General features: G+C 34.8%; 1 protein-coding gene across 3 annotated transcripts in view; it reads left to right on the top strand.

Annotated features, from left to right (window-relative positions):
* Positions 1-22,728, top strand: part of EIPR1 (EARP complex and GARP complex interacting protein 1) — a 76,096-nt gene that overhangs the window by 37,459 nt on the left and 15,909 nt on the right. For all 3 annotated transcript variants that reach the window (XM_014869549.2, XM_088162375.1, XM_088162376.1), the window contains 2 exons: positions 12,510-12,609; positions 21,335-21,471. In XM_014869549.2, the coding sequence (XP_014725035.1) occupies positions 12,510-12,609; positions 21,335-21,471 (237 nt within the window). The remainder of the gene's footprint in view (positions 1-12,509; positions 12,610-21,334; positions 21,472-22,728) is intronic.

Here is a 22,728-nt window from a genome sequence, read left to right as displayed (position 1 = left end):
CTTAAAAAAAAAGTATAAATTGGATTTTTAGTCCCAGATGTTTCATAGATTAAAAACATTTATTATAGTCCTGCAAACACATAGGGAGTAACAGCCTGTGTACTGTTTGAATGTGTTTTTCCTCACCTGCCCCCATCTAAAGCCTTTGTTGCACAAAGGTACAATACTTAGAATTTTAATCTTTTAATGGAATATAAATTTGATGTTGCACGTAAGGTTTTCTTTTTTAGTCTTCACTCAACTGATTTAGCATGCGTAATTTCTTGTTTCATAGGGATAAGAGTTCATTATGTTATATCGTGCTTGTGTAACTATTCCTTATCTGCTGTATAAGTCAAGACAAGGAGAGCTGCAATACAGCAGTGGTTATTACAGAGTTTTGTTTCCCTTTCTGTTATTTAATAGAAAGTTAAACTTGTCCATTGTGTATTTGCAGGTTTGGTGCTTTAAGGATGTGTGTATATGACATGTTCCCACTGCTTCCTGACCAGATGCAGGGCATAAGTTTTAAGCATCCGTTTCTAGCCACAGATTTCTAGTTTGAGCCTTACAGATTAAATTTTAACCAAAGAAAAAGGGTAAATTGAAGTTAATATTTATTAGGCAGTTCTTGAGAAGATACAACATGTCACTGCATTCAAAAATGTAGAGATGATTTTTTTCTAAGATACAGTTTTCTGGGTGTTAAATTTCTTCATATCATTATCCTTTAATTCTTTGCTATGTGTTTTCATATGAGTACTACTACTTGTAATTCTTTTATTATTTTAATTCAATTTTTGCTGTTGAAACCTTTTGATAATTAATATTCCCAACTATATTGGAGAGATTTTGTTGTTTGTTTTAATCTTTACTTTTTACCCTTTTAAGCTTTGTGCCTTTTGTCTTATAATTTTCCATAATCGGTTTCTATCTGATGCTGGAATGCCCGAACTTTGTACAGTAGCCAGACCACTAAAGGAGGAACAAGATGCACATCACTGCTTTTTACCAGGATGTGAATTATATGAATGCCCAGAATAGTCTTTTTTTCCTCCAATAACAGCTTATAACAAGCTTATGCACTATTTTCAGTCATCTGCTATCTAATTTCGTTCAGTACTTAGTGCTTACAAATATCTGCTGCTATTTAATACCCTTTATTTATGTGCATGTGTGTATATATATGCACAGAGATTTGAAAATTCAAGTTCTCTCTGTGTTACACAGAGATAAAAGGTGTAAACAGAATGCTTGGCATTAGTACTCCTCACATCATCTCAAGAAAGCACAGCTGAGTTAGAGGATCTTGTTTAAAGCAGACTTCTCTATTCCTGTCTCACTCATATTGGACACAGCTCATAAATGAGTAAATTAGGCCTTTTGTGCTAAATGTGTAACATAACAGGCCACGCCCCACTGAGTGGTGTGTTGTCTACAAATAGCAATGTAAATGTTGTTTGTATGACACTTCTTAGGTGTTTAGAAAAGCATTAAGCTATTTAGACACTAAGGGTTCAATTCTTGGTGGAACCAAATATAAATCAGAAAAGCAATTTTCTTCAATGCAAAATGTAAATACTTTTCAAACCACAGTGTAAGACACAATCTCTATGAGATCAGTGGTGGTGTGGCACCATGCACTTGCAGTAAGAAGGATCTGTCATTTGCCTTGCCATTAGAGCATACACACCCTTTATGCTTAGTGTGGAAAACCACAGGCTGAGCACTGGACCCAAGTTCAGTGTGACCACGTGCATTTTAAGGATGCTGTAAGTGCACTTACAGCATGCAGTAGAGCAGTGTGAATGCAGCCATGAGTGATTGGATACAGGCTTCATTTTTTAAGTTAATTTTGAATATTATTAGTCAGAATGAATGCTAAAAAAATTAAATTAAAAAGTGGGCTTTTATCATATCTTCATATGCTGGGCCTGGAAGAGTGGGCAGAATTGCCAATACAGTTTAAAGATGCAATGTGTAATGTTGGTGTCAACCTTTGTGACAGTGGCTCCAGGTAGCAGTTCATACGAAGATATTTTTTGTGTGTCTTGGTATTCATAACAAAGATGCTTCATTAGATTTATGGATCTGATTGCAGATCATAAGTAATTGAGTTTTGATTGTAAATCAGGAAAAAAAGCAAAACTCTCTTGAACATGCTCCTAGTTATGTACCCTGGCATCTACTACCCTCCTCAGGGCTTTATTTGCTTGTAGTTTTGCTCATATTTACCCTGGTCTGCTTCATTCCTTATCATGCTTTTTTCAAGGTAAGCCTGGTAGCTGAAAAATTAGTGCACAGATTTTTCTGTTTCTAGGATTGTGCACTAGAAAACACATGGGGGGACGCGGATTTTTTCCAGGTCTGGTGTGTCAGGTATTGGTTTTGTTCAACTCTGTACTGATGTTAAGAACTGATTCTTCATTTTTTTACCTTTATCTCATCTCCTTTATGGAATGCTGTGCTCCAATGTCTCTGAAATTTCTTGCTAAAAAATGGCAGAGACCTATTTAATACCAGTTCTCTTTTGTGAACCAAGACCAAAAGAGTGTTTTCAATTGATTGTGACTAAAATCTTAAACTTTGTTGGTGTGTGACTGAACACAGTACTCCTCCTGCTCAAGATCTATTGAAATAATTTTCTAGTCTTGACAAAACCTTTGGCAAAAATCTAATCTCCAAGATATTACAGGCAAGCAAAAAAGAAATTTGCTTTTCTACAGTTCCATTTTATCTGGATTGCATGGGTTACTGTGTTTAAAAATTAGCACAACCATTCATTTTTAGTTACTGAGATTGTTTACTGACTCCAAGCTTGGAATTTGGGACTGATCAGCATTTTTACTCAAACTCTTGTATGGCATAAAGAGTTCAGAAAATTAAACAGATGCTTAAATTAGGCCAACAAATAGGCCTGTTAATTGTTCTGTTAGATTCCAGCCTAAGACTTTTTTCATCCTCTGCCTGCTGCTCCTCATGTAAGCCAAAATGGAAAGATTTCAAGTGCAAAAATCCTGAGTGAATTACTTTCAGTGTGGAAAACCCCAGATACACACAGAAATTTGTGTGTTTAAAAAGAAAAACAGTCTCTGCAATGAACTCCTTCTATAGATAAGTATATGTATTCATACAGTGTAAAACCCACACCAACAATAAATATGTTGGTCTATGCAATGCTGTAAGATTCAACTAAAGGAACTTGCCCTGGTTATCTTGCAAGCAGCAGTCCAAGGTCCTGTCTGCATAGGAGAGGCCGAGGAAACGGGGCAGCAGTTAATGAGATTTCGATTATTCCTCTGAGTGCGGCTCAGAGGAATCCCCAGAACTTTTGTCTGTCAAACCCCTGAACACTTGCATTTTAGTATTTAGAACAGTAACCTACTGTTCTACTTCTCTCTGTTTCGCTGCAGACTTTTTTTGGTAGTAGACTTGACAGGATAGTCCTTGGAGAAGGAGGATACTACAGGCCATAAGAGAAAATATAATCTGTGCGATCTTGAATTTGTAACACAGCAGGGAGTTTCTCTTGCATCTGCCGGAAGCAGGCTTGCCTCTCAATGCTTAACATCCTACTTTTTGCTTTCCAAAGGTGACAGGTATAAAATATGGTAGATCCTGTTCAGTAGTAAGCTATGTACTTCAAAAGAGAGGGGAACAAGTGAAGTAAGTTGGATTATGATCCATGGAGTAAATGTGGAATAAAATGAAAATGAATAAGGGGAAAGTGTTAGATGAACAGTGAAATACAAATGAATGGAGGTTACAGAGACAATAAAAGTGGAGACTCAATTCTCAGAAGCCTGAAAGGTGAGGAATGAAGAAGTAATATTTTATATAGAAAACAAGAACTGCTAAAAATTTGTTTTAAGAGATTAATATATTAGGAATATTGATAGATTACGTCATTAGGCTGCTCTACTACTTCAGGTCGATTTTTTTTTTTTTTTTAAGTGTATCCCACTCAATCAATCCTAGATATGATCATGCAAATATTACCAAGTCTAAGAGAATGTAGAGAGGAAGATGAACTATAAATTTTTTTAGAGTCACAGATGTTTCAAGAACTCCAGGATGTTTATCACTAAAATATTAAATTAGAACTTTGAATTCAAAAAGGAGAAAGTTATTATAAATGAGCTATTCCCATAGATTTTAAGTACTTAGATTTTATTTGGTATTTCACTGAAGGTCTCCAAATAGAGTACAGAGAAGTACCATATCTTCCTTGGCCATACACAGTACGAATCAACCTCATTAAGGTTGGCTTTTTACAAAAATACAAAATTCACTCTTACAGTGCTTTCAACTTGAGGAGAAATTTACTTCATTTAAGAGAAAGAAGATGCTATGCATAACATATTATTGCTTCAGTTTCATCATGTTCATTCCATTAATGCACATAGTCACCTCATCAAAGTTAGGCTCATTCATAATTGATGCCCTGAAGACAGATAACTGAAATCCAGTAGTGTTTTACTTACTTTTTTGGCTTTTAAATTTATTAAAAAAAACAAACAAAACAAAAGCCCACAAAAAACAAACCACTCCAAAACATATTCAAGTAAAAAAGCCAAGTAAGAGAATCTGAAACTGAAAAGGAAACTGAAAATGGTGGTTTTAATAGCTCTAACATTTTCATGTGTTATTCAGGTATCACTTCTCTTTCCTGTCATGGTGTTGGTAATGTTATTTCTTCTTTAGTTCGCCTCTGTAGGCTTCAGGATATATGTGTAAAAGTTGTACATTAGAGTTTCATTGAAAAAAAAGAAAAGTCTAAAACAATTTAATAGCCTGTACTTAATGAATATAAACCTGAAAGTAACAATACTTTTAGAATGATCATATGGTCTTGAATGTCATGTTGAATTTGAATATAGATGTGTTTTATAACAAAGACATGTAATAAATGCAGTCGTAAGTTCTTAACCTTTTCTTATTTTAACACTTCATATGTCCCAGTACCAGAAATACAATTGTGTGGACAGAGCTGCCTCTGATATTTGTTTAGAGGTTTCTTTGAGGGTGTCAGGACTGTCAGTTGCATATTCTGGTGTATAAACTGAACTCTGTATTTTTGTGAGGGGGAGGGTTTTGTAACAGCTGCCCAGCAGATATTAATTGTATCTTCACATGATGCACAAAATTTCAGAGCTATCTGAAATTGTCAGCATTTAAGAATAATTCTTCCACACTTGGTTCATTCCACATATTTCATCAGCCACTTCTGATATTACAGTAAGTATAGGGTCGATTTTTTTTTTTTTTAAACTAACTTACTACGCGACAAGTTGTAATTTCACTGGGCATGTAACTTAACAGCTGCTTATCAGTACTGATAATGCCCTTTATAGTCCTTTCTAAATTGGTTTAACTGTATTTATGTCCCTGCTCTCTTCATAATTCTGTGTGATCCTGGATTCTTCATAGGATTTTGCTCTCTTGAATCTTTGAGTCTTCTTTATTGCAAATAAAATCATCTATTATATATAAATCCAGATGTTTAGTGTTCAAAACCATTAGTTGTTTTTCTTACATTTTCTCTCTCCTTTTCCATTCTTGTCATCCTGTAAAATATGTCTCGAACCATTTTCTCATTTTTATTCCCTTGAATATATGTGGTAATTTTGAGTGGTTAGTATTGTGCAATCTTAAAACTTTAAGCTCTTCATTATAATCACTTTTTCTAGGGAATAAATGCGATTCATTAATTGGATACTGAAGTAATAGAACTTTGTATTATATGCTCTGTTTATTATGTTAGCTTTTAATCGGAATTTATTTGACTCTACTCATGTAAAGCAGAGGGAAACTTAGTCAAACTAAAATCTGACACTGAAGCAAGTATTAAAGGGAAGAATATTTATTCATTTTTGTAAACTCACTATATGTAGTCAGTTAACTTATTACTTCTAATAAGTTAAATAAATTCCATATGCTTGAATGGAAATTAGTTTTTATGGGGTCTTTGCAGTTGTTAGTATTTCGTTTGTACTCATAAATCATGATGCAGAAAATAGTGCAGAAATTGTGTTGCTCTACAAGTAACACAAGTAAAAAAATAAGGGTTTGTAGAGTACGATTTCACTTCTCCCTCCCAACTTGAACATAGTTTAGTTTCTATTTTCGTCATGCTCTTATATTCCCCAGTTTTACTGCTAAAACTACTGCTAATTGAGATTTTTCCCCACTGAAAGAAAATTGAGCTATTTTCAAATTTCAATTTTTTTTTTTTAATATTGAGCTATTTTAAAAGAGGTCTTATTTGTAATGTCACTTAAGCTATTCATACCACTAAAAAAGGGAGGGTTGAAGTAAGTCTCAGCTGATTTTGCAGGTAAAATAGATACTTCTGTTTATTTACTACTATTCTATTTATTTTAATAGTTTTATTTTCAGTCTTACTGAATTGCTTAAAATGTTAGTGGGAAATGTTAAAGAAAAATGGTGTTGCAGAACTGTGAAAAAAATTAGTTATGCAGAAAAAAATTTAAATGTTCATGAGGAACTAAGTGAACAGGTGCCCCTGTTTTCTTGGTATCAGACTCCAGTTTGCTTTCCAAACCCTGTTAAGCATTTATTATTTATAATGTTTATCCCTTAGAGTAGAATTTTTTCCAGCATAATATTCTGGGATGACCATAGATGTAGCAATGTTGCTACTGACACTTGTTTACATAGTAGTTAAAAATTCAGGGTTTTGAAATGTCTTTTGGATGTCTTTTGGATGACAAAATTGACCTTGTACATTTGTGATTAAGTGCATCTATTTGCTAAAATGTCTGTGAAACCTGAAGGGGTGTCCTGCAGCCTCCCACAGTCCATCCATCCCAGTGTTCAGTCTCGGGCAATGGTGATGGAGAGGTAAGTTAGGGAGACCACATCAGTTACAGTCCCAGCTGCTTCTTGCAGTCTCTTAGCCTCAAATTTCCCCAGAATGAACAACTGCTGGATTAGAGGTGTAAACTTTTAGTGTTCTGTTCTTCAGAACATAAGGAGTGGTGATTTTCTTCGGCTATCAATGCAGATTTAGGCAATCATAATCTTCTCAGGCACATGTTTTAAAGCCCTAGAGAAATATACTCAGAGGAATATTCTGCTTTGTGAGGTGTTATTCCCCTGACCAACCATGCAGTTTGTTACAAACAGCATAAATTAGTAAGGATGTGCTCTATCCATATTTCCATCCTTGAAAAATCCCTTATGAAAATACTCCAATTGTCCCTCTCAAATCCAGATGTGTTTCCTCTAAAATAAGTCTGCAGAGGTTGTTATTGCTCACTCCAGCTGTTTTGCAACTAAGTTTGTGTAATAGTTTTTGCCTTAGTACATGGAAAAACATGTTGTTGTCCTGAGGCCTCCAGGGGCTGGGCAGGAGTTTTACCTGTGTGCTCTCCTGACAGACATTGATACTATGAAAATGTTTTTCCTAGGCTGACCACCTTACTGATCTTTGACAAACAAGCCAGTTACATGCTTCTTTCCTGACATGTCAAATATCTGTAATATTCACTTTGGTGGTTTTTTTAAGCCTTGTTCATGCAACAGAATGGAAATGGTGTCTGCAGCAGCAGCTGTTCCACAAGTGTTGTAAAGGCCTACACAAGGCTAATTTAAGGGAAAAAAAAAATTAGAAATAAGTGGTTTTTCTGTTTTCCCATCCTTGTTGGGATGTTTTTGTATTTGTTTGTAAAGCAGCTTAATTTTTCTGAATGTAAAAATAATGCAAAAGTCAGAATAAACCTCAGCTTTCTTTGGGGTTCTTGTCAAAAATAATTATTTGTTTCTCAATTCTCATTTCTCAGCAGCTTTTTAGCTAAAATGTTCACCTTGTCATCTTGGGCTTTTTTTAGGAAGACGTGGTTCTCATTTCACCGCATCCTTAGGAGCTGGAATTCAAATTAGGTCTCAATGTCTGAGAATTTTGAGATGAAGTGTAACCTGTGTTCCCTGCAGCAGACTTCAATACACTATGAAATAGCCAGATGTCATTCAGAAACGTGGCTGTTTTGTAGAGCACTTGGGTAGGGAACAAGAATCATGGGTTCCAGATTGTACTTGGTCTGATCTCCTGTCTCTTAGAATTAATGTCCAGATTATCTGATAAGCAAGATTCCACCTTTAAATTGGAATGATTGTAATGCAAAGAAGGCACAATATTTGAGTTCTTAATATGTGAGTTTTTCTGGTGGGCTACATGGAAGCTGCAGGACAGTCTGCTGAGTTAACAAATGCATGGTAATCCATTTTTCGGTGCATGAGAGTTTTCAGTCTAGCAAAATTTTTCCATTTACAGAAATAAATAGTTGTCACTTCTGTAATTGCAGTTAAGCAGTAGTTAATGCTTGTTTTGCCCAGCACTTGTGGCTTAACTGCAGTTCATGTCAATGAAAGTGTTTGTGTTTTGCTTTTTTCTTCCTTCATCTATAATGGAGGACTTTGAATTGTTCATTTGTAAAAGCTCAGTATGTTTATTGATAAAGGTGTTAACTATCTTTTCAGCATTGAAGATAATGGGGTCCTTTCATGTGTGCATTTGAGTGGAGATATTTTAAATACTCGTTTTTGCCGAGGTATTGTTCTCTGAAGGATTTAATTTTATTTTTTTTAATACCAAAAACTACTAGCTGCAAGCTTCGTTGAAGCATCCTGAGTTAGACAATTACAAAATAGGGTAAAATACAACATCTGTAATGTCTTGTTTATAGATTATTTAAAGAGCAGCCCTGAAGTTGCTACTCAGGTTCTGAATGGCAGCTGCGAATTTGACGACTGTCTTGTCCATTTCTGAAAACTGTAAGTGTCAGCAGCTGTTGGCACACTGAGTGAAATGGTACTGCCTGGTTTATCTGTTTTCCTTTTTAGACATTATCACCATCTCTGCTATGCTGGAAACTGTTCTAAATGAAAACTTCAGTTTCTCTAAAATTTGTATATTGCTTCAAAAGTAACATTTTCTTTTCATTCACCAATATTTCCTGCCCACCTCTTCTCCATAGTATTTCATGTTTAACATTCAGTCATCAGTACAGAACATAGCTGAACATGTTACAAAGGGTGATTTGAGTAACCTCTGCTTAAGATTAAAAAATCTGAATGAATGATCACTATAACCACACACATAAATGAGAAATGAAATAGAAGTAAAATGGGCATCTCACAAGGATAGAGTGAGTGTTGGAGAGACTTTCGTTACAAGGTATGTCAGCTCTGTTATAATTGGCTCTAATTAGCACGCTGTATTTAGCTGTAAAAATTCTTTTACCTTGAAGTTCAGTGATGCTCAAAGATGTGAAGTTTCTTTCAACCTTTGAAAACATCAAAGAAATTGTTTTCAATCTAGATTTTACAACAGAAAATGGAGTGATTTGTGTAGGCAAGGTACAGATAGATCAACAGGCTTAAAAACACTGATCTCTGGCTGAAAGGGCTATTAAAGGGTTAAGTGGTCAAACCAGATTTCATTGTCTCCAATTAAAAAGATATCTACATAGATCAACCCCAAGTATTAGTTATATTTTCAGCAATATGTAAGTAAAATGATAGATTTAAATAAATGTGATCAGAATCAACATGAAAGTTTCTTAGTTACCTGTTCAGCTGTGTGGTGGTCCTGATATCTTTCAATCTCACTTTGGAAAACCGGATTGTGGAAGATCAGTTGTGATCACATGCAGGTTATGGTGCATTAATTTTCTTTATCCTGTTACATGTTTTCATAAAATATTTTCATCTATTTGAAGGATCTAATTGATGTATCTGTACAGCACAACTACATGAAATTTTGGTTGGTTTCTTCATGTTGTTATGGGCAAAATGTAGTTGAACACAGTTAAAATCGCACATCATCATTTTTATTATCAACACTCATTTTCGATTGCTTTTAAGTTTTATTCCAAGTTGTACAATACAACTTTTCAAAAGTGTGTATTGCTAAATAAGATTGGCAATACTGCAGACAAAACAGTCAAATTTAAAATAAATCAGAGAATTGTTCTACTACCATGTCCTTGTTAAAATGCATTTAAAAACATGGTGGTAGCGTAATGTGCTCAATGTAGTGATTTTGTCCTAATACAAGAATACCTACCTATAAAAGCCCATTTGTAGTGAGTTATTTTCATAGACTGACAACACAGTGAGGATGCAGGTCATGCTTCCAGCAGAAGATAGGTGCAGAATCTAGTCCTTTCTTTATTCTGCTGCATTGCCTTAGGAGAAAGTTTGGTGGGTAAGGAGTCAGCCAATGCACCCTTTTAGTTATAGTTCCAGATTTTTCTTTACAAAACAGCAAACGGGTTCAGTCATCTGCTTGTATATCTGATGCTTGTTTTACTAAAAGTGCAGAGTAAAAACTGATGAAACTGTTTGCACAAGGAGCAAGAGTAATTTGAGAGGAAGGTATCAGCTGAAAATAACTGAGTTTTGTTGTATTAATGGTGTGAAAAAAGATACTCTGTCACTTATTTCTGTTATCTGCAACTTTCTATTTTCCTTGTGTTTTACAGCATAAGATTAAATGAAGTTCCATCAGTTGGATCTGGGACCAGCCAGGTTACATCCAGTGTTTTAGGAATACAGGAGTAAAGCAAAATCTGGGATAAAATAGAAGCATGCATAGTGTGCAGTGCAGGGTTAGGAAGGTTGCTAGTGGCTGTCTAATGTTGGGCTCACTTACCCAAGGCTGCATCTATTTGTGCAACCTTCTTTCATCTATTCCTTCTGTTACAATCTGAATTAACACAGAAGAATAAGGAAAACTAAATGTCTGTAAATAAAATGAATCAAACCTAGAAATATTTGAAATATACCCCAAAACTTGATTAAAACCAAACATTAGATGTTGGTGCCAAAACACTTGATATATTATATTTAATAGTAAAAGAGGCAAAGGGAAAACAAGGGAAAGGAATGAAAGGACTAGAAAGAGAAAAGAAAAATAAAAAAGAGGTGTGCAGGGGTGGGGGGACAGGGAGAGACTAACAGGGGTGAGATAGAAACATATCACCCTTCCAAGAGCCCCAATGACATCTCGTGGCTCCCCTCCATCTGGTGGGGAGGGTGCCCCACGACCTGCTGCCACCACAAAGTATAGAATCCAATGGATTAAAAAATATTCATAATACTGAGGTGGGAATGCCCACATGCCTCCCCTGGGGAGGGCAAGTTTGACATTGTCCCTTGCAGTACTGTGCATCTGTTGCATCATGTTACAGTGCTCTGGTGCAGGGTCTGGGGACCCCTTTGGGGGAGTCTTTGGTGGGGCCATGTCACCCCCCTCACCTTTCCCAGGTGAGGGGGTCCTGCAGCTGAGCTCCTCTGCACATTGGAGGATGGGCATTCACTGCCTCTCACCAGAGGTTTGTTCACCACACACCCAAAACCTCTCTGCCCTTTGGTGTGAGGGTCTGTGCAAGCCTGGCAGCTGTAGCTCTGGGGCTGTGGTCTCCACCCCGAAGATGCTGAGCATGATCCCTCTGTGAATATGTCCTTCTTCCCCAGCCCAGACCTGAGTCACTTTATCTTATCTCCATCAGTGTGCAGTCTAAGGCCCCATTCAGGGTTTGGGTGGTTTTCTCTGCAGCTTTTATACAGTTTTGCTGTAATAGGCAAAAGTCTTTCATGAGGATGTTTAAGTCATAAATTATAACATTTCAGTCTCCAACCATCCAGTTACTGAATTGATTCATGCAAAAAGCAAAACAAACTAGAAAACTTAAACTTCAAGCAGTGGGACTTCAAAAAAGCCCTGAAGATGAAACCAGTTTATCAAATACTTTTAGATAGCTGAAGTTTCAGTCTTCAAATAAAAATAAGTTTCTCCATTAACCTGTTGCTATTAAAGTTGTGATCTCTACCTTCAGGTATATTGTTGCTCTAAGATTATTGGGAGGTTGCAAAACATGGTTACAGAAGTGTTACAAAATTACAAAAATAGAAGCGTTTTCTCGTAAAACAACAAGTATTCTTTCAATCTTACTGTTACCTACAGCAAGTTTATTAGGGTTAGAGTGCATGTACTTAGCTGAGCTGCCTATACTTACTGGCTTAAATATGCTGCTTTTAGTGGACAGAATAAGAGAGGAGGACTGATTTCTTGCATTTCTTCCTGTATAGCAGGAGGTGAATCTCAGGTTAAAAGTATATGCTGATTAAAATCATGATGACAGCTAAAGTTTGCATCAAAACTAAGGCTTATAATTTTTGGTGCACCTTCAAGAAGTATGCATAACACTTCATATGAACAATTCTGAGATTTCGAACTAAAGCCTTCTAAAATTAGCATACATCAAGATCTCTGGTTGTATTTCTGTGTGTGCATACAGAATGACTGCTACAAATTGCTAGTTAATTGCAGGTTTTGGACTTGGGATATGTGACAGATTTCATCTAAAGGAAACCAGAAGGAATATGGTTTAACATATTTTGGTATAGATTAGATCCACAGAATTAAAATGGCTTTTTAGCTCAAATTCTGATGGATTTTAATGTTGGGTTGTTTATTTTGCTTTTCTGTTTCTGTTTTACAGTGTTATGTGGGAACCAATGGGAGATGGTAAAAAGATTATTTCACTTGCTGATAACAACATATTGTTATGGGATTTGCAGGAAAGTTCAGCCAAAGCTGTGGTAAGAAATTTTCTTTTAATAAAACATGCTATACTTGAATATAGTGCAAACTACAACATTCCCTAGCCTGGAATTTGCTAATCTTTAACTGTTCCTTCAGAGTATCTTGCCTGTAACGTAGAGGGGGAAATTAATATTCTACCACTGTCTTAAATAAGAGTGTTTAAGAGTTGCATTGTCGTAGCTGTTGCTAGTGGGTGTTTTCTTTGTTCCAGAGTTCCCCTTACTCTTCTACTGCTTTTATAGTAATTTTAGAGTAATTTATAATAAAGGAGTGCTGATTTGGTGAATATCTACAAGTGGAGAAATTGATCAGTAATGCCAAAAGCTACTGAATTCAGATAATGGTGTGCTTAATACCATACAGCCCTTTATTTAATTTACAACTCTTGATTGTGTAAGCATAAGTTTCTCAATTTGCTATGCACTGCTTTGAATTCTCAATGTTAAATTTAGTAATACAGAGTTTATTCCAATTATTTCACTTATTGTTAAAAATGTCTTATTCAGGAACATATAGAAAAAAGTTATCATGGCATAGATTTTTGTGTTATTATTCCATATCATAGAATGTATGTAGAAAACTTTGAATTATTCTGTATAGTCACTTAGAGCAGTGTCTGTGCTTAAAAATGGAAACTCGTTATGTCAAGGACATTACTATTCAATTGATTTGTTGTCACTTTTAACTCCTCAGGTCAGGGTTAATTTTTTTTTCCTAGATGTTGCTGAATCAGATTTTTCAACTTAGCTAAGACACTTTCCTAATGTCTGCGTAATACACAAACCTTTCTGCAATATTGAGAAACTTCTTTGGGGCTGGTACTGCTTCCATGCTATAGGTCCTCATGTCTGTTCTACTGTGACTCAAGGCAACTTAGCATTTCTCCTACTTTCACTCCTTGTGCAGTTCTGCCTTCACTTGCTGAGATTCTTTTCAATCTTAATTAGTCTCTTCAGTGTTCAACCACTTCTTCATAACTCTCTCAGTTTTTCTTAATCCTAAACTCTGAAATGTCCCTTCCCCTGGCAGAGGATTGGCATTAAATGATCTTTAAGGCCCCTTCAAACCCAAAGCATTCTGTGATTTCCTTTGGGATGCTGTCTGGTGTATTATTAGTTTCTCTGTGTGGAATTCTTGTAATGAATGCCAAATTTTGTGGGTTTTTTATTCCTCATTTTATATTGCTTGGGAATTATTTACTAGAATTCTTGCATATTGTGTCTTCCTTATACTATTCCTTTACTCAAAACTAAACCCCCATTCTGTCACACAAATATTTGTGCAGATAACTATGATTTCCGTTTTCTTTTCCTTCTGCTGCTGGTATTGTGATCTGCGTAATTTTGGAGAGGAATAGACTCTACCAAATTTTGTAATTTGAGCATGATTTGGGGAATCAGTATTTTGTCCTCAAAGCAACATTCAGCTTGCAGATCCTTTCAGTACTTCAAATAACATTCCTTCTGTAGAATATTTTTTAAATTGATACTTCTAAAATATGTTTGTACTGCATCAAATGTTGATGGCACAAAAGGACTCTAGAAGGCAAAGTAAGTGATAAAGTAATTAAAGAGATTTAACCTGTGACATTTGTTATATGCTTATATTTTTTAGAAAAGGAAATTAATAAAACCAAATGTGAAATTCTGTATCAAAGAAACTGCTTCACCTAATGAAGTAGATATATCAACCCTTGACTGATAGGAGCATTTAAAAATGTTTGTTAAAAACCTTTATTTGCAGCAGTTAAAAATGTTGTTTGGATTTTACAGTCAGGCTCTCAGGAGTCTTGATTTAGAATTTGACTGCTACTCTATATTTCCATCTAAAATAATCTAGTATCTCATGTAATTGCACTGTAAACAATATTTATTTGTGGTTAAAATTTTACCTGAGAATAGCTGTTTAGCATAATCAGTCTTCTGCTCCAGCAATTTTGAGTTGTTCTTAGACGATACTTCAATACCAAGTCATACACTCCTTTTTAAAGTGAAGTTTGATAAAGTTCATTGAAACTTGACTCTCAGAAAATATATCTCCATGCATCAAAATCTTGAACCCAGTGAATCACTTTTGAGATGATTGGAATTCTTGCAATTTTTTGATGTTGAATTTTTGTCTGCAACAAATTTGTCTTAAGCATGTCTACGGATTCCTGAGCTAGGTGGAGTCCAGCTGAACAAGACTGAGGAAAGCATAAGCATCTCTTTAAGAAGCCTTTCAAGTAATGAAAATTATGACAATCGGAATCATAGGGTTTTTCAGGACTAGAAATAACTGTGGTGAATTACTGAAATCTTGGAAGATTACCTCCCTACTAAGATTAACTCCCTGTTAAACTCTATATATGGCTGAAAAATAATGACTTTTATTCTGTAGCAATTTTATATTTGCAAAAAATATGTAGGGCTGACAGTTACAAAAAGCAATAAAGAAAAAGCAAGCAATGTTTGTTATACAGTTGGCTTTCTCTTTAAAAAAAAAAAAAGAACCAAATAAATAAAACTCTTCTCCATAAATCAACACTCTACCCCAACTTTTTGCTGCTGTAGTATTTAGAATGTGAGAGAAATCTGTGAGAACAGGTTGGTTATAAACCAGATAACATTAGTAGGGGTAAGAAGTAAATATATTTTCTATTTGTTTATCACAATGTACAAGGAGTGTTTGTAGGCTAATGAGGTGTTGGTGAAACAGTGATTTCTTTCTGTGTATATCCTGTTTATAAGGGATTGTTGCATGCATAATATATAATAATTCTAAAATGCACATGATTTGTATTTTAATGGTTTTTTCGTCAGAATGCAAAGAGCAACTTTCCTGAGATATTAATAAAAAGAGCTATTTTTTTTCCAAGAAAACTGATATAGAAGCGCCTAAAGCAAAGAAATCAGGTCTTGCCACATTAAAAAAGGGGCATGTTAAGGCAAATTAAAAAAAAAAAAAAGAAAAACAACAAAAAACAAACCCCACAACATTTCCTTTATATGCAGATACCCTCCCAGTCTATGCAGCAAAAGTCTGGGGTCTTCCTTCTCAATCCTCTGCTCCTGCTGTGTCTCTGAGTGTCCAGTCAATTAACTGGTGACACCCAGGCACTCTGTGCCTTTTGTTGAGCAAATGGTCAGTTCTTCTACCTGGCCTCTTGCCTCATTTTTCTCCACCATCCAGAGCTCAGTCTGCAGCTGGTATTGTAGCTGCACACTGAGCTCTACCTCCACTGAATGTTTTCCTCAACACTAGTAAACTTATATATTCTGTAAGGATTGCTAGGGGGAGAACATCTTCACAAAATATGCATGTTGCTACAGACCCATAAAAAATATAAAAATGTACTTCTGTGTGTGTATATGTGTTGTTATAACTGATTAAATCAAGAGCCTGGGATTAAAATAATAGAAATGTCAGTGTGTTTGGATTGTTTTCTCTTTTTGTGAAAAACACACAATGGTGTTCAAGTTGAATAATATCATCATTGTTAACTAAAAGGAAGATCAGGTCCACTGTATCTATCAGGTAATAGAGGCAAGGAGGTATTCATTACACTGGTGCATCACTGGTCTTCCTGTTTTTACAACACATTTCAATTGCTTCCTCTTTTTTTGCATAGGTATGTATTATAGGCCATTTTAAGGGCAAGAGCTAAATGAAATGCTACTCTTTATGGACATTTCATATTTATGAAAGTTTATCTGAAAACCAGGTATAATAGATGAAAAACTGAAAATGTATGTCTTTAAAATTTTGTATCAGCCAACATTTCTGCTTCTCTACAGTGATCAAAACTTCAGTCTTATTTGTTTCCTTTTCTGTATCTGCCTGTGATTTACAAGTCACATAGTTTCATTAAATTTAGCCTGAAGAATTTTGGAGTTCCCTATTAATTCAGAGCTTCTTGGTAATAAAATTATTGGTGTGTTCATTCTCTGAATTATCTAGTCAACTTGGGATAAGAAACATTTGCTAACTGCAATTTACTGTACAGTTCAATGGGTTTGTTTGGGTTCATTTCAGTTTTGGTTTGGGGTTTTGTTTTTTATTTTCTTTCAATGTTTTTCTGCTAACCTGTTTCCTCCTTACAGTATTCAATTTGCCTGTATTTACATTAAGACAAGCTTCTTCTGTCCTTTTGATCACTCCCTTTATTATTGTTTTGAGGACATTACCTTCTGGGGTGAAACTAATCTTATGCTTACTGCATCATTACCTTTTGCAATTAAATTAGCTATTCTTTACCATTTATAATCATTAGCTGGACCCAAGAGAAGCCCAGACAATCCACAAGGTGTGGATAGAGTCTGCTGAAAAGACGACAGTTAATATTTCTGTGTGCAGATTTGAGGTCAGATGTCAACAAATTGCTAGAACTCTTCCTTGGGCAAATGCAGTATGTTTAGCATGGCAGATGAATGCAACAGAGTGAAATAGAGATCTTAAAACCTAGATATTTTTTTGATTTTCATATGTTTTCACAAAGGGGATAAATAGAGCTGTGGTTTTGATCATTTTAATCCAAACTATTATAATTATATTCCTTTTAGATTTCTTGTCCCGTCTGGATTATTTAGCAGCATTCATGTGGCCTTGGTTCAGAACAACAGATAATATCAGGCAGTGGCATTCCAGGCAAAGCAAAATATATTTTGGGGTAGACTTCACAGGCTATCTGGATAAAAGTGATATATCCAAATACAGAGGATGTTAAGAATAAGCATGAGATGCTTTCTTGGCAAAAATAGCTGCTGTTTTTCAAGGCAGGAAACACCTTGTGGAATTTAGTAGAGAATTTTTTTGTGCCCCATTATTACTGCAACTAGAATCAACATAGATTAACTATAGGAAGGCAGAAAACTGTCTGAAGAAAAATAAAAGGGAAATTACTGAAGCAGAATGAGAATAGAAACCAGCTCATAGACTTGGAATCAGTTTTATTTAATGATCTCCTTAACGATAGAATAGAAGTAGGAGTTAAATAATGAAAATTATTGCTGGCAGAACTTGGAATGCATCATCAGCAAATAGGACGAACAATATATTTCAGAGGATGAACGTGATGTTTAGTTTAATTTTTGTAGTATAAAGCAGAAGACTTGAGTTTAAGGAATAAAAATATTTTCTTGCAGTAATGTAGAAACTCAGCACTTAAAAAATATGTGAATTCTGTTACTTAGCTATTCTGAGAATAGCTCTGAGCTACCAATGTGATGAGGCCATTTGAAAAGGCAAATAATTTTAAGATTGTTCGGGAGTCAAGAACAGTTACGAAAGGACTACGTGGCATGGTTTCCTGCAGTTGGAGGAACTGAACTCAATTTACAATCCTCATCAACCTTTCTGTTTCTGTCAATAACAAGTCAGAAAAACTCATGCCTTTTAATGTCCATCTCAGAATAGTCTGCTTGGGTTTGTCTACTTAGTGTAGCCCTTAATACATCTTTCTTCCAAGTACTTCCCTGTTCTGTTCTTGGTCACATAGTTCTTTTCTTGGACGAGAGCGTGAACTGTTGATTCACTGTCTCCATGCTTCTTGTGGTTTTCCTAGATAATTTCTGTACCCTTTAACATTTAATATATATAGGTTTTTGGGTTTCTTTTGAAGGATACCGCCTGTCCTTTCCAAGTCAGACCTTACGTAATGAAATTTTGAAGCAGGAAAATCAACCTCAGTTCTTGATATTTTGACAAAAATAAGTTGGAGTAATTGATACTTTAATTTGATTACACAGAAATCAGTCCTAGATCCTAGATCTAGGATATCTTAGGAAAGATTTTTTTTCATATTTTGGTACTCGTTTTTGTAAAACCCCTTCCTTTATTGAGGATAACACAAACAGTTCTATTCCGATAGTATTACATAGTTGAATTTTTTTAGAAGATTTCTTATTTCAAAGTGTTGCTCTCGTGCAACTGTAGTATAATATCATGCTCCCCTTCTATTTTTCTTCTTGTGTCACCAGATTTAGGTATTGTTCCAGATAAGCATTTAGGAATAATGTAAAGTCCATCCATACTCTGGTAACCATTTTACACTGTTCAAGATTTCATTTTCTCCAGACTTCTTTTCTGAAATCAGTGTGATCTTTGTGCATTGCAAGAGTAATTCCTAATTTTGTTGTCTAAAAGTAGACATTCGGTCTTAGTCTATTCCTTTCCTTTTTCTTTAATGCAAGTCCCATTTTGTATTTATAAGATAATACCATTAATTGTTTGCCTTCAGTTTCCAGTGAGGCCCTCACACCTGCATGTCTTCTGGGCAGCACAGATCCTAATCATCGTGCAAGAATAACGTTTAAAATACACCTATGTCATGTTTTCCTTCCCTTTTGTCGTTAACTTTTCTGCATTTAAAGGAGTGGAGCAAAGAGTTCAAGACAAAAAGAGCACTTACTTACCTGTCCATATATTCAAATAGGAATTAAAATTACAGCTAAGGTATTTTTGAATCTGCATTTGTGATTCAGAACTACCAACTCTGTTTCCTTTATTTCTTGGATTTCCTTCTGTTACATAAGGATTCATTTTTATGTATGAAAATTTATCTTCTTTGTCTCCAAATTGCCCTTTAAATCCTTGCAGTTACTCTCAGGTTTATAGACAGCATGGAAAAGAAGACTGAGTTGATCAAGAACTTGGCTGTATATATAGCCGGACATTTATATATATAATCTATAAAATATATATATATATATATATATAGCTGTATAAGGAAAGATGCCATTTAACTTACTTATGAATTGCTTGTGAAGACAAGGATGAATTGGCCCATCTAGCATATAGGTGATTTTTTTCATATGTTGTTAAGAAATATCACAGTATGTGTGTGCTGGCCTCAAATCTAAACTTTTGACGGCAAAGAAGAAAAATATGATCTTTTTATAGTAGCTTACATTATAAAAGTTCAAATGAGAAGACTTAAATATATATACATATATATATATAGGTAGATACATACATATATATATATATCTCTATATACATATATATAGATATATGTCTGGAATGCTGGAGAAAATGTTGTCTACTGCTGGCAAAGACCCTCTGCCCTGAGTCATATTTTGAAGATGTGATGCTTTCCATTTCAAGAGCAGATTTTTTTAAATACCTGAGAAAATACACTCCCTTCGTTGGTTGTCTTACTGTCAGTGTTAACACTTGCTTCCCTCCCCCCAGTCTAAGCTTTGAATGGCCAAGTCTACTTACTAAAGTAACTTACTTAAATTTTTTAATTGACCTACACAAGCTGTGAATATTCTGTTGTGCCTGGAAACTACTATATATCAAAAAATAAAAAGTGAATTTTATTATCCCATGTCCAGTATCTTATGCAGTGTGTTTTGTCCCTATTAATAACATGGGAGTTGTAGAAAGGCCTTCAGACAGTATTTGTTCCAGATGAGGAATGGTATTAGAGGAGTAGGATTGGCCAGTGTTTCATTATTCGTTTACACATGAGAAATATATGATCTTGCTGAGAATTCCATGTTCTTTAAAAAAAATTCTAGTTGTAATTTCTCGATCGTTAATCATAATGCTAAAAAAATATGATACTGAGTAGAGTTTTAGTAATAAAAATTTAGCAAAATCACACACTAACATTTTTACAATATACAAATAGATTTAGGCAGTTTAGTATTGACAGCATATTCTTCTGTTGATGTCAGTTAAAGTGCATGTAAAGAGTTTGTGTGTTTTAGTCTTTTTCATCCATCAAAGCATAATATTTGTGCTGAGAAATTTACTATTAAATAGAATATTGATGTTGCATTAAGATCCAACAGGATCCAGTGCAGTAATCTGCTTTTGTGAAATACCTCATAATGAAACATTTTGAAATATGAAAGTTGTGTGAAAGACAACCAAATAAGTCTGCTGTTTGTGTAGCTACTTGAAATTGGTGTAAATTTTATATCTGATTAAATGCAAATATTTTGGTTTTCCTCTTCCTCTTTAGGTATTAAACAGTTTCAGTAAGTGATTAGAAGTAAAAGTAATTTGCATCGTTGGCAGCTTTGATTTCCCTCATGTTCAAATGGAATTGGGGGATAACTTGCTATACAACTTCCAAGAGAAAGTGGATTACTTTGGACCTTCTTTTCATTAACTGTGGAGATGCAGAGTTGTCTGCTCCATGATATGCAAGCCTGTTTTTGGAACTGAAACCTTTATATCTCACATATTGTAGATTTGTGATCTAGTATCTACTGTTATTTTAACAGGCATGTATGTGGTGACATGGGCACCTGGGCCTTGAGTTCTTTATTTTTGAAAGCTGCTATACATTTATCAAAAAGAGTCCTTGACACCATAATTCCATTACTACAGATAAAATTTGGCATTTTGACATGGAAAAAATCTTGTAAGACTGTTAATGAAGCTAAATGCATTTATGTGTGTGGCAGTTACAAATCTGTGCAGTGTGCCCATATTGTCTATCTGCTATTTCAACAATGATCTGAAACTGTTTTAGTTTATAGAATATAAACTGTAGAATATAGTACCTTTAATATTTTGGCATACATTACACTGCATAAGCTTTTTTTAAAACTAGTGATAGAAAATCAACTCTAGCTTTTATTTGTTGTTTCTTTACTTTTTTCTTTTACTTCAGATTTGGTATTGCACTTGGAGCGATAGGCTATTGAACAGTTTTATCTTCATTGCAACTAATTTCATTTTAGTGTTACATTTAGAAACATTGCCAGCTTTGTTTCATTATTTTAGCTCTCTAGTTCTGCAGCCTTGGAAGGGAAAGGACAATTAAAATTTACTTCGGGAAGATGGAGTCCACACCACAATTGTACCCAGATTGCCACAGCCAACGATACCACTGTCCGAGGGTGGGACACACGGAGCATGAGGTAATGAGAGCTTGCAGTCTTGTTCTCTAGAAAAGACAACCTCCTTTGGAGATAGATTTTTGCATTGCTCCTAGCATAATTTTTTTGTTTTAAATGATAATAAGTGGCAAACCTATAGTTTATGAAAGGAATAGAAAGATTGCATAGCTGATACAGTTACAATTTAACAAAGAGTTTTCTCTGGTATTCTTCCTCAGCTTCAATTCTAACTTGTGTATTGAGTTTTACTGAACTATATACTAGTCTCACAAGGATTTGTTCAATACCTAGAGAATACCTGAATGAAACTGTTTTGTAATTCAACCTGAAAACGGTTTCAGAACAGTTGTGACCATGCTATGAACTATCTTCATAGCATTTAAGGGTGACTTTAATCTTTGAAGGCAATTCACAGGTTAAGTTCACCTTCACTTCTGATTTTAACAAAGTGCTCTATACTGTATTAAAGATAGTAGCCTACTACTTATAAGAAATCACTGAATCTATCAAAATCATAAACAAATAAAAGCTTTGAATATACCTAATAAAGCATTTCCCCCCTGCTTAGTTGTGATTTTGATAAGCAAAGGAGTGGTGTTGTGCACATCTGTTGCCATGACTACTAAAGCCTCTTCAAGCTTTTTTAAAAGTACACTTTATCCCCTTAGTACATAGTAATTTATCACTAAACCGAGAAGACTGATGTCTTGTAATAACTTTTGTTGCTTTAAAGGGCGATGACTTTAAATTTAGTTCAGTGGTTCCTGCCAGCTCAGAGTTGTAGCAATAAATCCCTTGTTTGCTAGTCTTGTGTGTTTTTGCCGAAAAGATTTATTTAATGAAGGAAAGTTAAAAATACAGTAATTTAAAGTCACTTCCTGTATGCTTAGCATTATGTTTGAAAGTCTTGTTCTTTGCCTTGTAAAATTATATGTAAAAATCTAATTTTATGTAATGTATATGCTTAGATTTATAAAAAAACTTTATAAAGACAAGACTGGAAAGAGAGGACAAAGGACAAGGGGTTTTATTAATTTGCTTTTATGGTAATGTTTTTGTAATCCAATTTCTAAGATATAGCACACAGATCTTTACCATAGCCTGTGTTTTGAAGAGAAAATATTAAATATCGTAACATCTGTTTTATGCTCTATCTCATTAGAAAAAGCATCTCTATCTTGCATTAAAGGAATTCTCTGAGTAACTTCCTTGAAGGCTAGCTAATCTGGACATTATAGTCTGGATCCTCAGTGAAAGGGGTAGCTTGGCTAACAGAAA

This window comes from Sturnus vulgaris, chromosome 3, assembly GCF_052056855.1.
Source record: "Sturnus vulgaris isolate bStuVul1 chromosome 3, bStuVul1.hap1, whole genome shotgun sequence".
NCBI classification, from domain to species: Eukaryota; Metazoa; Chordata; class Aves; order Passeriformes; family Sturnidae; genus Sturnus; species Sturnus vulgaris.
Note: the sequence above shows the minus strand (reverse complement) of the source record. Positions and strands in the feature narration are given on the sequence as shown.